General features: G+C 41.0%; 1 protein-coding gene across 10 annotated transcripts in view; it reads right to left on the bottom strand.

Moving 5' to 3' along the window:
* The window catches only part of ASAP1 (ArfGAP with SH3 domain, ankyrin repeat and PH domain 1), a 631037-nt gene that overhangs the window by 372421 nt on the left and 242200 nt on the right, over positions 1–16416 (bottom strand). For 6 of the 10 annotated variants that reach the window (XM_069081239.1, XM_069081237.1, XM_069081236.1 and 3 more), the window contains one exon: positions 13797–13923. The exons of 2 other annotated variants lie outside the window; for them this stretch is intronic. In XM_069081239.1, coding sequence (XP_068937340.1) covers positions 13797–13923 — 127 coding nt within the window. Of the gene's footprint in view, positions 1–13796; positions 13924–14916; positions 15109–16416 lie in introns of those variants that run through there. 2 more of the 10 variants (XM_069081241.1, XM_069081242.1) reach the window with 2 other exon arrangements.

The following is a 16416-nucleotide window of genomic DNA, read 5'->3' as shown; positions in this document are numbered from 1 at the left end:
TCATAGTAAATCCTATTATACCCACCTACCATGTTTATCTTCAACTGTGTACAGGCAAATAAAGACTGTTATCATCAAGTTTATAGGACATAGAGGTAAAAGAGGGCTGAATGTCATCTACTCCAACTCTTGTTTTAAAGGGGAGGAAGCTGAGGCCCAAAGAGGGGAAAGTAACTTGCTGTAGAAAATCCAGGTAATACCTAAGATCCTAAATAAGTTCCTCAACTTAAAAGTAAATGCTCTTCCCAATACACCAACAATTTCAAACAACAAATGAGCATTTATTACACGCTTTCAAGAGAAGCAGGAACACATTCCCTCCACGCCTCTGCTAAGAATCAACAGAGAAAGGCTTCTCATCCCTCCTTTGCCCCTGGATATTTATGAACACAGTCAAATGTTCAGCTTGCTATTGGAGTATGGGAGCTCTAACCAGCATACAGGGAGTTGACACATTCACAACACAGAATAAAAAAGGCAATGTCACTTCCCCTTGATGCCCCAAAACTTCCCTCTCCCAACTACAGACTTTCCCCTCTAAACTCTAAAATATTAGAGTGAGAAAGAAACCCACTGAAAATGAGAAAGGCAAATTTGTCATGTTTGAGATAAGATAAATAAATCAATAAAAGGAAACTACTTCACACAAGTAACAAAATCAGGCTATTTATCTTAAGAGTAAGAAATGGAAATGAATTCAAGAGTTGGAGTGACAAAACTTGGTGGTGGGGCTATGAGGAAACATAACGACTGTTTACTGTTACTTCAACTGTTTATATTTCAACTAATTATAGGAAACTGTTACATGAGTGGTATACTATCTACTGGCAAAAGCCTTTTGGAGGGCAATATAAAAAGCATATTAATAGAAAAAGATAACCTTTATTCAGCGTTTTGAGGCTTCCAGTGTTTTAACAAGCACTGTCATGTGATCTTAAGAATAACCAGGTATTATTATAAATATTATTAATTTCATTTTACAGCTGATGAAGCCCAGATTCTGAAGGGTAAACAGCATGCCCATGGTCAAACAGTAGGAGGCAAGATCTGAATCTAAACTCTCTCCCAACTCCAAGTCCAATGCTCTTTTTATGACAGTTCTAATTCTATATACAGAAAGGCTTACAAAACTGATCACAGATCCACTGTTGGTACTTTATCTTTAAGATGTTTTAAAAGAACTAAAGAGCCTATTAACATTATTTATGTTATAAATTAATGTTATAACATTAATTATTTATTAACATATCTATTAACTCAGATCTTTCTGACTCCAGGTCTAGTACTATATCTACTGCAATATCTAGCTTCCTTAAAGTAATAAAAACAAGGGTAGTAGAATTAGAGCACACACACAATGACCATTATACCATACCAAAAAAAGAAGAAAAAAAAAGTCCTAGATATGTCTATCAAACTTTATAAGTATATAGGAAGAAATGAAATCAGAATGGGAAATCGACACCCAAAAAATGCTATTTATTATTTTTTTTAAGTCTATGTTGTATTTTAGTCAAAATGGAAATCTTTCAGATTTTACCATTTTATTTGGGATTGGATCCTATTTTCTGCTTATTTGTACTTATTTTATTTTTAGTTTACAACATTCACTTCTGTAAGTTTTAAATTTTCTCCACCTCTCTACTCTCCCCCCTTCCCTCTCCTCTCCCCCTCCCCCTCCCCAAGACAGCATGCAATTTGATATAAGCTCTACATATACATTCTTATTAAACATATTAAAATTTATAATTTTTAACAATATAAAAACAAAAAGCATTTGGACATATTTATAAATAGTAAGTCTATGAAGAGCTTATTAACACAAACTGAAAGCTAGCTAACCATTAAGTCTCCCATTAAGGAAGATAAGCAAGCCTTGCCATTTCTGAGACACTGTTGGAAGCCTAATACTGAGCGTAATAAAGAGGGGTCACAGGTTCCTATGTACCCCCAAACTCTCTTGATTGAGGGGAAAACATACGAGGCAGCATCTCCTGTACTGGATCAAGAATTGATACTGGGTGGACTTAGGGTCAGAAAACATAGAGTTAATAACCTACTTCAGACACTGAGCAAGTCACTTAATATCTCTCAGACTGTTTCCCCATCTGTAAAATGAGGATAATTATAGCACCTACGTCTCAGGATTGTTTTGAGGATTAAATAAAAACATGTGTAAAGCACTTTTTAAATGCTAGCTGATATTATTACTATAATTACTTCCTTAAGGAAGTAAACCTATTAGGATACAACAGAGTAAAAAGCCCAGTCCAGCAAAAGAGACTGAGGTGGACATAACCTAGAGCAATCATGGATCTTCTTCCACAAAGGTTAACAGACAGGTTATGAGTATTAACCACTGCCAGACACCATAAGCCAGGGTAATTCAAAGGATAGTTCTGATTTGTGTACAGGCCTGCCAGTGTCTGTCTCTGTTTCTGTGTCTTTCTCTCACTCACATACTCACACTCATATACACACGTTCTTTTACCTTCAAATCCTTGAGGGCAAAAAGCTAAATCAAATTTTCATCTTTATACCACCAACACTGAGCACCATACCTTGGTAAAGAGTTTGCAATAAGCACTAAATGCTCCCTGAACTGAACTTAAACCATGCCCATAAGCATGACTAATTTTTTCAGGTCATTTTCATGACATTTCCAAATCATGATGCCTGTGCTCAGGCCATCCAGCTTACCCCCTTCCCACTAGAACCTTGGGCTCTATCCATGGGATGCTATATTCTGATAAGTGAACTTTCATTTTATCTTACCTGAAATCAGGATTCTCCATCATTTCCTGGACAGTTCTAAAGCATTCCCTTGCTATACCACCTCTCACTCCCTTCCAGCTTCTCTATGTGTTGCCTACTCCAATTAGTATGTAAACTTCTGAAGGGCAGTTCCTGATTGCTTGTATTATTTATAACCCCAGTACCTTAGCAAAGTTCTCACTACATCATTCACCATTCATTCATCCATTCAATAAATAATTATCAAGTGCCTACTATGTAATACTCTGCCAGACACCTGGGAAAAATATATAAACAAATAAGAAATAGTCTCTGTCATCAAGAAGCTTGTGATATAGTTTAAGAGAGACTCCTTTTGACTAGTGCAATGCTAGAAATATCTTAGGACCAAATATTTAGAACTAAAAGAGATCTTAGAAATCATCCAGGGGCGGCCAGGTAGCACAGCGAGTAGGAGCACTGGCTCCAGTGTCGGGATGACCTGGGGATCGAATCTCGGGCTCAGACACTTAGCACCCACCCAGAAACACCTGGCCGTGTAACCTTGAGCAAGTTACTTAACCCTGATTGCTTAAAAAAAAAAAGAAATCATCTAATACAACCCCTTCTTTTTCATAGATGATAAAACTGAGACTCAATTTTTATTCCTACTATGCCAACCTGCCTTCTAAAAAATCTTTTAAGAGATGAACAAGAGGACTTGTCTTTCTTCCTTTTCCTCCCCCCATCTCACTCTAACTATGAAACTCCATTTTCATTCTCTTCCCTAATCTCTCTTTGACACCTGAAGTTAGTCAAGAAAGCAAAAAGAGTCTGCTAGTATCAGAGTAGGAACTAATCCCAGGTTATAGACAGCAAATGATGAAGTGGGGAGGACCTAACCTCTAACAGGAACACCACCTGCATTGCAGGTTGAGAGTTGAGCAGCTGGGCACTTTCTGGTCCCACTGGAAACTGACATGCATGAAACTGAAAAGTTCTTTCATTGAAAGCTCCTGAAGGCAAAGGCCCCTATTCATGATTCTATATCTCTCCTACCATGGTGTCACGCAAACTGAAGCCTCTCAAATTGAACGGTTATAGCTGTAGGCATAAGGATATATTCCACCACTGACCATACTACTGGTTATTCCCTGCTGCAGTTTCAACAATTTAGTTTGAAATGGCACTCCCCCCCACCCCGCAATTCATACATAAGCAATGATATTCCATCTGAATGAAAAAAAAAACAACAGTAACAAACAAGAACATATTATATGAATTATGACTAAAAGAACCAGGAATGTTTATACTCAAGAAAAAAAAAAGACAGAAGAGATCACCACAGATCACAGAACTGCAGAAAAGATTGCTATCTTCAACTACTCAAAGAACTATGCTCTGAAAGAGGTGTTAAACAGTCTACCTGGCTCCAAAAGACATAACTAAGGCCAACAGATTTAAGTTACAGGAATATAGATTTCAGAAGAACTTTAAATTTGAGAAGGATTTTAAATAATCCAAGATGTCTAAAATTGGAATGGGCTATCTTATGGGAAAATGAGTTCCCCATTACACAGAAGGTGTACAAGTGTAAAGTAGATGTCAGAGTTACTACAAGAAGATTCCCATATTGGCTGGAAGGTCAGAGTAGATAATTTGGAAAGTCCCTTCTAACTCTTAAGCTCCTCTAATTCTGTCATAACTCTAAAATCCAAAATTCATTCCATGTCACTTCAGATTTACTCAACTCTTATAGTTGGTTGAATGAGGCTGGTCTAAGGCAGAAAACCACCCTGTAGCTCTGTAGAAACAAAAACTACATATTAGTCCTAATTAGCAGCCAGCAAAAATAATAAACAGGCTATTACCACCTCCTGCTACCCCCCTTCTTATTACTAAATGCCTAGAGGAAAAGGGAAGCAAAACTAAGCCAGTCAGACTGGTTACTTGTTAATTTTGATTTTTTTAAAGAGATTGTGAAAGAGGTCACTCTGCCCATAGTAGGCATTCAAAAATATCAATTGTATATGATAAATTTATCTAAGTACATAATTCCTGTCTCTCATGAGTAGAGGGAGTCAAGATGTGGGAGTATAAGGAGATCTCTTATAAAAAAACATTTTGACCATGACACAGACCTCTTACTCACATATCTTTAGCATGTCCCCATGATTAAGATGTTAAGGATTTTATACTCATACAGCACAACCTCTAGATCTGAATGCAAATTAATCTATTATGTTTTGCAGAACATTTAACACAAAACTTTTTCTTGATCTCTTGAGCCTTGCAAATATAAGCATTTAATAAATATGCTGAACTAAAAAACAAAATTTTTTGAGACTTGATTTCTCTATCATGCCTAGATTAGAAGTGCAGTAGCCTCTAATAGGTCTGATCCCAATATGGATTGGCCACAGAACATTTAACTGGTTCTGTTTTTCTTCCCCAGAATACTTCTCCTTAGGCAGTCTTACAATCTTAAGGGCTAACCATATCAGTGACTTCATGGTGAAAACATTCAATTGGTTGTAGCACTTCTAAAGAACAGAACACAGGTGATCTACAAACTTCACCCCCCCCAGCAGCAGGGACATCAGGTATTCACTGCCACTCCCCAGCCTAAACTGAAAACTAAATTACAGTAGTCAATTCAGTAATTTGGCTTATAATATTGTGATAGTTTCTGCTGAAGGTAAGGTTCTTCAAATATTCCTGTTCTCAAATTATGTGATACTAACCAAAATAAACCATAGAATAGCACAAAGATTCCTCAATGAAATAACAACCCAAGAAAATGAGAATCATCCCTACTGGCATGACCAAATGGATAAAAATCAACTCAATTCAACAAACATTTATGAAATACCTACAATGTTCACAGAAATGTGCTACACATTAAAGAAATAAAGGGAAAAATGAAATATTCTTCACCCTCAAGAAATTTACATGATGGGGGAAAAGATGGGTAAACGTGGCACATGGTCAGAGATAAGTAAAATACATTATATTCAGGAGGAAGAGAGAACTAACAATGGGATGAGAGGGTCTGTAAAAGCCTAGAATAGGAGACAGCACCTAAGCTGAGTTCCAAAAGAAGCTAGGAATTTTAACAGGTGGAAGTGATAAGACTTCACATTCCAAGAATGGAGAGAATGTAAGTGAGAGAGTGAGACAGAGTGAGACAGAGAGAGAGAGAGAGAGAGACTGTGTGAGTGTGTGAGAGAGAATAAGTGTGAATGAGTGTGTGTGTGAGTGTGTGTGTGTGTGTGTGTGTGTGTGTGTTTAGGGGGTCAAGGTATGGCAAAGAATAGCCTGAGAGGAGAACTGGAATATTATCATATATCAGGAACAGCAAAAAAGTCAATATAGCTGCCAATATACAGGGCATAATGGTAAAATAAGTTTGGAAAGGCGGACTGGAGCCAGACTGTGAAGGACTTTACCAGACTAATTTGTATTTTTTTTCCTAGTTAAAATAAAGAACTCCTGAAGATTCTTTGGGTAAGGAGGGAAGTGATCTGACCCATACCCTAGCAAGATTATCTTGGTGGTTATATGGTAGATGAATTGGATAGAGAAAAGACTTAAAGTGGGAAGACCAATGAAAATCCCATTGCTTAGATTATGAGATGCAGGTATACTAATAAATTGTCAAATTAACATATATATGAGAGGTGCTATAGATGGATAATGAACTGGGGGCCAGATCTGAGTGAGAGATCAGGATGGATTAGAATATCTTTTATGCTTCTGTATCACCAGAGCCTAGAACATATTAGTCACTTAACAAATGTTTACTGATTGATTGGAAATCATGTGGTACTCTGTACTGATACTAAACTGCTTGCTACTGCAAAAGCCCATCTCTTTAACACTAGTATCCTTCTGATGAATCTATATGGCTATGAACCATGGAATTCAATGATCTTGGAAGAACTTAAGTTAGAGATACACCAGAACAGAAATAGATCGACATTGCTGGGCATGACAACTTTTATGCAAGAAACGGCATACAAGATATCATTAAAGATATGTATGCTCAGAAAAGGTGAAGGACAGGAGCTCATTAGGAAAAATGAGAGAGAATGAACAGTATTTTGGTAACCCTGAGGTGTGAAAAGAATCAGAAGAAAACCTATACTGAGATAGGTGAATCCTCAACCACGTGGAAAACATGCAGAAAAATAATACCAGATTACTAGGCATGGGAGAATTGCAATCTACAATGATGGAGGGAAGAGCAACACATATAATACTGTGGTTCCCTTTAATGCACATTATTAAATGCCTATGATGTACAGTGCATAGTGTAGGTACATATTCCATCCCATACCTGTGTATCTTATGTCATGAGAAATCCTATACTGTATCTAAATAGCTGCCACATTTCATGACAAAAATTCCAAGTCAATTAAAAAAAAAAACCAATGTGTTTTTTTCAATGTTAAGCATTTTTCTCAATAGTTCTTAATTAGTTTCATTCAAAAGGCAATAATGATCATCATGGAAAGATATAGGCATTAAGAGGATAAAAATTCTGATATACAAGTATCTGTTTCACTAAACCACACCATAAGTTTAATGAAAGAAAAATTCCTGGCATTCTTTATAAAGCCTTTGTCTTTGTACACATTTTAAAAGGTTACTTCCTATCTTTTACATTTTCCACATTCTAACAGAATGCATACTTGCTTACTTCATTCTTACCAGATATAAAATTACCTGTCCAGTAAGACTTATTAAGTTAAAACAGTGTTGATAATGCCCTTGCCTCTAATGTCTAAAAGCCATTAGTGAAGAGAATGATGGGAATTTCAGGCCAGGCAGAAAAATGACAGGATTTTAATTGGAAGGAACTTCAAAGGTCATCAGTGCAACCACTAGCCCAATCCTTCACCCTGCCTACAACATCTCTGAAAAGGGGCTGCTACTCATTTAGTGACAGAGACCTCACTATCTTCTGGATAGCTCCAATTTTCAGAACTCGTCTATAGGCTGAGGAGAAATTAGCCACCCTGAAATTTCCATCCACTGTTCCTAGTTCTGCCTTCCAGGGCCAAGCAAAATTAAATTTAGTTCCTAATTCCTATTCTACATGCCAACCCTGCAACTACTGGAAGAAAGTAATTAGAGAGATAGATATATATATCCTTCCCTGCATCCCCCTTTCCCCAACCTAAGTCTCTATTTACTCCAGGCTTATATCCCCATTTACCTTCAACAAATCTCATTTCCTTCCATATGGCAGAGTTTTGAGTCTCCTCACAATCCTGATTGCCTTCCGTTGGATGTGTTCTTGCTTGCCAATGTACCTTCTAAAATACATCTCCTAGAATGGTAACTGACACTTCGTATGTAGTCTTGCCAGGCCAAGGAACATTAGGACTCCCCCTTCATTCACTGGGCACTCTAGTCTAAGATAGAAGTAGCTCTTCTAGCTACCACTTTCCACTGTTGATTCATAAGTCCACATGAACTGTTTTCCAGCTATATCTATCCTATTATGTACTTTGAGAGCTGATTTTAACCCAATTACAGAATTTTATATTTATCCCTATTGTTTTTAATTCCATTAATAATTACTATTATCCTCATTTGCTTCAGAGTCCTTTTTTAGTCCTCTATTGAGATTTTCTTTCTTTTTTTTTTTTGAGAGAGGTAAGGGAATCCCAATTCTGTTATCAAATACATGAGTCCTAGTATAATGTTATCTTCAAATTAATTAAGTATGCTATCCAAGGCTTCTCCTAGGTAGCTAAGGTTGACTATCTCACCTGACTGCACTACTTAAGAGACTTCTCTACCTTTTCCAAGACTCAGGAAGTTCATTATTGGGATTATTTCAGCATCCTGTTAACATCCCATCAGCACTGGTACTCTATATCTTACCACCACCCCTTGGTCCCTCAGACTAAAGGGTAGAGTTACAAACTCCAAAACCTCCATTTAAGGAGAAAGTTCAGCTCAAGACTTCTCATTTCTCTCCTAGAAGAATGAAAATGAATTTTCTGACTGACTTCTTCGCATGCCCCTTGGTTACCTTCCTTGCCCTTCCTTTTCTGCTTCCTTTTATGTGTTGTCTTCCCCCAATTAGACTATAAGCTCCTTAAGCTTATAAACATAAAGAGACTTATAAAAATAAAGAGGCTATCTTTATTTTTTTTCTGTATTTGTTTCTCTAGCACTTAGGACAGCGCCTGGTACATAGTAGGTTCTTAATAAGTGTTTACTGACTAACAACAATAGGGCAAATAGAAAAACCAAACAGAAATCTACTACAGAAATCTCTCTAAGTTGAAATAATAAGCAGGTGACATTCTTTGGGTCAGATCAGATAATCATTTCCAAACCCAAAGTATATTCCCATCCAAGCCTCCAGCTATCCACCTTGCAAAAGAATGTTATGAAAGATTGTGTCAAAAAAAATTAAATTAAAAAAACGGGACAGCTAGGGGCTGCAGTGAATAGAGCATTGTCCTTGGAGTCAGGAGGACCTGAGTTCAAATCTGACCTCCAACATTCAACACATTTAAGCTGTGTGACCTTGGGCAAATCACTTAACCCCAATTGCCCTGCCCTTCCCCCTCCAAAAAGCAAATTTAAAAAAATAAATGAAAGACTGTGTCAGATCCCTTGCTGAAATCCAGAGGCCTGGACTTGTACGTAGTACCTTGCTGTGAGTAATTATCTTTAGTACCAGCCCTGAGAAACAAAATATGGTACCTAAAGCATGCATGTTAAGATTCATAACAAGGTCTAAAGTAACCATCCCGATTTCAGTGCCTTCCTTGTGCTAACCTCAGAAGGAAAAAAAAATGAAGGTCATTCTGATTCCCTGAATCCAAGAAATTCTGATTCTATACACTTACGCAAATTGTTGTTCAGTCCTGTTCAATTCCTTATGACCTCATTTGGAGCTTTCTTGGCAGATACTGGAATGGTCTGCCACTGCCTCCTTCAGCTCATTTTACAGATGAGGAAACTGGGATTAACATGGTTAAGTGACTTGCCCAGGGTCACACAGCAAGTAAGTACCTGAAGCTGGATTTGAACTCAGGTCTTCCTCATTTCAAGACCAGTGCTCTATCCACTCAGTCATCTAGTTGTCTCTATTTCAGCAACTACATTGATACAATTTCTAATTCAACAGAGATAATGTGGAGTAGTGAAAAGAACACTGGAATAAGAATCCAAAAGAAACTTCAGTTCCAGTTCTCACAATAACTAGTTGGGCTTGGCACGTCACTTCCTTTGTCTGTTTAAAAAAAAGGGGGAGGGGGGCATTTGACTAGATAACCCTCTGAGGTCCTTTTCAGTTCCAACATTCAGTGAGTCTATTCCAAATCTTATAAGGAAGCCACTCCTTTTGCTTTTGGCTCAAAATTTTCCAGAAGAAGATACTAAATTTCCTTCAGTGATCTCTGCTGTGCCTGCCAGTGTTACTCCTTATGACCCCAGCACATTTAATTCCCTCCTCTGAAAAAACAACACACCGTTCTAAGCTACTTACACTTCCTAACTTCTAACAGTCATGAGCATAGCAGCTACTTCAGTGTGCTGGGGCTGCTGAACAAGCAAGCAGAACATTGGCTTCCAGTTTGGAAATACCCCCCCCATTCCCAGATAAAACCCCAGCTCCACACTAACTCATAAATTCCAAACCCCAACCACAAACTATTTGTTATGACAGGCCAACAAAGAATTCACAATTGGAATCCAGAAGGTAAAAAATGTGGATGCAAAAAAGAAAAAAAATTAGAAGTGAAAATTCTACTTGTTGTCACTATGTATTCCTGACCCACTTACAGGATACAAAGAGATTTAAAGGGAAAGTTACAAGAATCATCATCTCAGGCCTAGGCCCTTTCAACCAATGAGACGTGGCAGGAAGATTAAATCAGGGTCCATCAGGAAAAGGCTAGGGAGAAGGTTGGTGGACTGCAAATTGCCTTCCTTCTACACTAAGTGAGCAGGTGATCAAGGATAATAGTGACAAAACTGAAGAAAGGGAAGGAAGTTGAGGGAATGAAATAAAACAGGACAGAGAGGGTTAAGTTAATTGTGGACGCCAGCCTCAGAATGCTGATACAATATTACAGTCTCGGCTCATCTAAGTTAGCAGTCCAAAGCTCAGGAGCAAAGAGAAGCTCTATAAAACACACTAAGAGAACTGGGAAAATGAAAAATGGAGAACTCCAAGTTTCTCAAACCATAAAAAAAAAAAGGTAATATGCCACTTGATTGGAAAAGGGACTCATACCTTTCCCCCTCCTCCAGAAGTGTCCAAAAGTTCCAAATCCTGAGAATAATCAGCTCAAGTGGTGTTCATAAAATTTCCAAACACCTTACTTCACAAAGTATATGCCAACTCTATTTTGCTAACCATACAAAACCTTTCCTTGTATTTCTGAAACAGTAACACAGACCTAACATCAAAATTAAAAAATGTGTTCTAAGTCATTTATCATGTCTTTTCCCTTTCTGCATGGGGGTGGGGGAGGCAGGAGGAGTGGCAAGAAGGAGGAGGATCATATATATGTTGGTTCACAATCTCCCTGTAAGAAATAAAAAAAAACTATAAATTTCATAATTCTGCAGAAAAATGTCCAACCTCTTGCAATTTACAATTTGATAGGACAGTTTAGGGAAAATGCATTTTCTAACTCCGCTCCAGACCAGTTGTGGGAAGGTAAAGGGGCAGAAGTCACTTAAGTATTATGATCTCTCAAATATTCATTAATATATGCATATAAGTTGAATACTTTAAATTTTGAAACTTTAAAGAGTTCCCAGTGACTTTCCTTTCCATCAAGTTCAGGTCATAGCACTCATAGACGGAATCTGTTCTTCAACCTAACCTTGCAAAATAGTATTCTTCGCCACAAACCCATGCAAATACTATGTGCTCCTTTTGAAGTTCAAGTTATCCCTTTGCTCAAAATCAACAGTGTGAATGGGGCAGCTGCATGCAATTGTATTTTAACCCTTTCATTTCCTTTGTAGATGCAAAACAGGCCCCCTTAATTCATTCACTTCAGGTTCTTTATCATAAGTGGGACAAGCAGAAAGCAACCACCCTATCTGTGTCGAGTTGGAAAAGTTAAGGTGACTGACAACTATATTCGTGGTTGCAGAAGAACTTATCTAAAGGAAAATGACAGCACCGCCTAATCAGGCAGGCTCCTTCAAAAGCATTTACAACTTGGAGAGAAGTGATGAGAAAGCATGCTCATATAACATCATGTTCCTGTTTATCTCAGTGACCTGAAGGACAGAACAGTAAAGCAACTGAATGCATGGCAACAGTGTTTAATAAAAGGGCCATTAAAGAAGGTTGTGTCAAGTCAAAAGACTGACAACTTATAAAGAACAAAATATAACTATTGCCTTTAGGATTAAAACAAAAGCTTGTTAATTGACATTTTTCCATTCATCTTTACAATTCATCAAATAACTGTGATGTGATTTTAGATGCATTTGGGGGAGCATCTGCAACTGGGAGCAGAGGCTCCAGTCAAAATCTAAGCACAACAACTGGAATGCAAACACCCACAGATGCTCCATTATGGGAGATATTTCTTAAAATTCAGAACTGTGTGCTTTAAAGAAACCACTACCTCTTAACCTGGCTTAAAGTCAATCTCAAAGACTTGCCAGAGCAGCATGTCCCTAATATACCTGTCCACAGAGGCACTAGCTTACCGATATTAACGATGTGTTAACCATTATAAGCCTAAAACAGGGAAAGAGATCCCGAAACCTCAAAGAAGCAAACCACAGCAATAAACCACCCAGTGAAAATGTAAACTTTTCTCCCATCTTTTATGAAATGCCACTTTCCCACTACTTAAATACCTGGGGGGGGGGGGGGGAGGAAGAGATTGTTTACTGTGGCCAATGTGAAATCATACTGAACTCCAAGCAAAATGTTCCTTTAGATGCATTCTTGCTTCCCTACCTTGCTTCCTTTCATCATTCTGTCTTGACTCATTCATTTCATTCAAACTCAACAATCCAACTCAAACATTCATTAATTGCCTACTGCGTGCCCTTCGATGCGTGCCAAGTGCTAGGGGAAGGATTTCATTTTATAGGAAGTCACCTTGCAGTTGTTACTGGCCACCCAACCCCTCCCCCTCACCATCATCCCCTTCCTGAAGGGCTCAGAAAAGAGAATCGGATATGCACATACCCACTCGGCCTCCCTCCTCAAGTCAGGCCATTTTCCAGTGGCAGCAGCAGCCACCGTGAAGGCGAAATATACTATATTACTGTGCTCTTTGGTCCTTCTAGGCTTGCTTATCTTTATACACAAAACAAAATAAAAGGTATTTAAAAGCAAGTCAATGTTGAAATCTAGCTGCACAGACACCTAACTCATGCCATACTTTAAAAGGTGGCAAAGAAAACAGAAGATATATTAATAGTACAGTAGAGCCAGTCACTGAGTTTCTTCTGCTTACTCCTTTAGCATTTTCCAGTCTGCTTTCTTTTTCCCTCCTCAAACCCATTAATGCCTCCCTAATCAAGTCAAACATCAGTGTGTGGCATTATAACCTAGATCTCATCTCCCACTTGCTAAGTGAAGAAGCCTGAGTGCCAGTCTTCTCCTTCTGTCCCTGGGCCCCTGGGTGTTTAGGTGCTGACACAGGACTGCCACCCTAAGGCCTGCCCTCTCTCCCCTGGAAGCCCCCCCCCCCTTAATCCCTGATTAGAACTCTCACTCTCATTCCAGGATTGCCCCCCTCTTTTTCTATTTTCCACCTGGACAATGAAGGATGCAGGCTTCTCTTGAGGTCCTAATCCACTCCCCCTCCCACATTCTGGCCCCTAGGAAAAATTACCCCAGTTCCAAAACAGCCCTGTGTAAGCAGAAGCAAAGCTTCAACCTCCCGCCTGCCTTCCGCGCCCCCTCCCTGCTCCAGACTCCTAAGTTTGCACCCAGACGTTTGCAGAAGCAAACGCCTTGCGAGGGTCTGGAGTAAAAAAGTGGGGGGCACTCAGAGTGGAAGAGGAGAAGATGAACAGGGGAGGGGGCCAGTGGCCGGAGTCGTTACCTCTTCTAGCAGCGTAACTGTGTTCCTGCAGTTGTGTAGCCGGGTGGTGAAGCTGGAAGTGGTGGGCGAGTTGTAGTCCTCGGTGGTCTCGGCGATGAACTCGGACACTGAGATCTGGTCCGGCATCCTGCCCGGGAGGCGAAACACAAGCGGAGGTTGGGGAGATGAGTAACAATGAAGCCGCCCGGAGACTCGGAAAGGCGGCTCATGAACACCCCCAGCGGAGAACCGAACCCGTCCGTCCGAGAGAGCCCCGCGCCTGCGGCGGGCTCCCGCTGCTGCCTCTCACCCAACCCCGGCGCGGCCGCCTGCTGCCCTCCACCCTGGCCGGGGGCTGCTGCTGGGGCTGCCTGGGGCCGCAGACGCTGGCGCTAGCTCAGGGGAGGCTCGCACTCAGCGGACGCTCCGGGCAATCCTACTCCCAGTCGAGCAAAGCTGGGGAGGTTGGCGGGGCGAGATAAGTGAGATGGGTGCAGCCAAGGAAGAAGGCTCAAACCAGCCACTAATGGAAAATGGGGAGGGAAAAAGAAACAGAAAAGAAAGGACCCCTTCAAACTCCGTGCGGAGCCGCCGCGGCAGGAGGAGGGGGGGACCTGACCCGCCTCTCTGGGCTCATCCCGGCGGCGGCTTCTCTGCAGCAGCTCGCACCCGGCGCGCAGAGGAGGCAGCGGGGGGAGGGGATGCAGGTTAAGAGGGCGGCCTGGCCCTGGGGTCAGCCAGCAGGGGAGTGCTGCTTAGAAAACCGGGCAAGGCGGGAGATGCCAGCCAAGTTCTCCCTCTCTCTTCCCAGGGCAGCCCCGAGACTCTTGACAGTCGAGAGCAGACTGAGCACACTCTTCTAAAGCGCCTCTCCCGCAACAGTCACGGGGACAAACAAGGAAGTGCTCTGCGCAGGCGCCAAAAACCCTCGCTCGCCTTGGCTTTCCCTCCCTCCCCCGCGCCCCCCTCCTCTCCATCCTCGCCACGACCTCCCCCCCAGCATGCCTCCCCTTCCCTTTCCACTCTCCACCACCCCTCCGCATGCCATCCCCCAATCCCCCTCCCTCCGCGCAAGGCTCCGCAGGGCATTCGTCCACCATCCCCACCCCCTGACTTATTACCCCAGCCCTGTAGTCCGTACCCCGCGGACTTCGGCTCTCGCCTCCGAATCTTACCCCTGGGACTGAACGCGCTGCCTCGCTGCCGGGGATTTTCCCGGGGGGAGGCGCGAGGCTAGGCTTAAGGGGCTAGTGGACAGCAGAGAGCAGGCCAGCTCCAGACAAAACCCAACGTAGCCCTCCAGTCCTCAGTCCTCTGTCCCCCCCCCCCGTTCCCCCCCCCACTACCCATATGAGTTTGTGGGTAATGTTCGCGCGGCCCAGGGGGCTGGGGCCGAGGGAAAGATTACTTCATCTTCTAATGGTTGCATTTTCATGAACGTTTTCTAAAGGGGGGCTGAAAAGTTAAACACCGAGAAATGTATATGCAGAGAGGGGAGGCGTCAGAGGCGCCTGCAATTATGAAAGGCCGTGTTTAGTTTAAAGGGGGCGAAAAGTGAAGGGGGGCGCTTGTCTTGTGTAATGAATGATGAGATGTCACTAATGCGCTGTGTGGTTGGTCCTCATTCCACGCAAAGCTCCCTTCCTACTCGCCCCGGTCTCCGGTCGCCGCCTCCCATTCTCCCTCCCCCCCACCCCATCCCTTTTTTCTGGGCGCACACTCTGCGCTGGTGGGTTTGTTTTTAGCATATTTTACCGGATCTCTAAATGCTAAGTGCAAACCAAAGAAGATTCACTATTTTTACATCCTCCTTTTTGCAGTGGAAGTAAAAAGAAGAAAGAGGGTCAGGGAATAGGGAAAAAGGCATCTTTGGAGTATAAGTAGTGAACAAAATTAAACAGATGCAAGACAGATTTCCCTGGAAAAGGAACCAACATACTGCTCATTTCTCTGCCACTGCAGATGGCTATTTTTTTTAATAACTAGCTAAATCGACTTAGTCCTAGGGAACCATTTATTTTCTCCCTATTGATTCGTGATAAAATTGAGAGGGAAAGGCATTTTCTGAGCCTTAGAATTGTTGTACTGGTTCACCTATAAATATATGCTTAAGATTTGTCCATCTACCACTCTGGCCAAATGTGAGGATAGAGTATGGCATTTAAATCGTAGGAACAGCTTGGTTTTGTTTAGGCAGACTGCCACCCTACAAAGTACAGATCAGTGGCCTGTTAGCTAAGTACCTGGATGTATCCCAATTCTTCAAATCAGCTAGAGATCTATCTCAAGGACAAGACTTTAGGTTTGGAGGAATGACTATTTTTGCCATGCAATTCAACTCTTTGCTAGGGTAGAATCAAAGGTTCATGGAATAGCAACGGTTTTAGATTTGGCAGGGATCTTGGAGATAGAATCCTTTTCTATGTGACCCTGGGCAGGTCATTTTAAGCCTCAATTTCTTTATCTGTGAAATGGAGATTATAATATTTTCACAACCTATTTTACAGGGTGATCATCAGAAAAATGTGTCAAATCCTCAAAGTGCTACATAAATATGAGTTGTCATTACTCCTTACTAATAATTCAAATTTATAAGAATAAAAAAAGATAAAAGCTAGTACTTTCCTTATAATAGCCCTGC

This window comes from Petaurus breviceps, unplaced genomic scaffold (genome assembly GCF_028583685.1).
Source record: "Petaurus breviceps papuanus isolate PSGF00001 unplaced genomic scaffold, PetGlider_PUasm1.0 98, whole genome shotgun sequence".
In the NCBI taxonomy this organism is placed as follows: domain Eukaryota; kingdom Metazoa; phylum Chordata; class Mammalia; order Diprotodontia; family Petauridae; genus Petaurus; species Petaurus breviceps.
The sequence above is the reverse complement of the archived record's forward strand: the minus strand, read 5'-3'. Positions and strand labels throughout refer to the sequence as shown.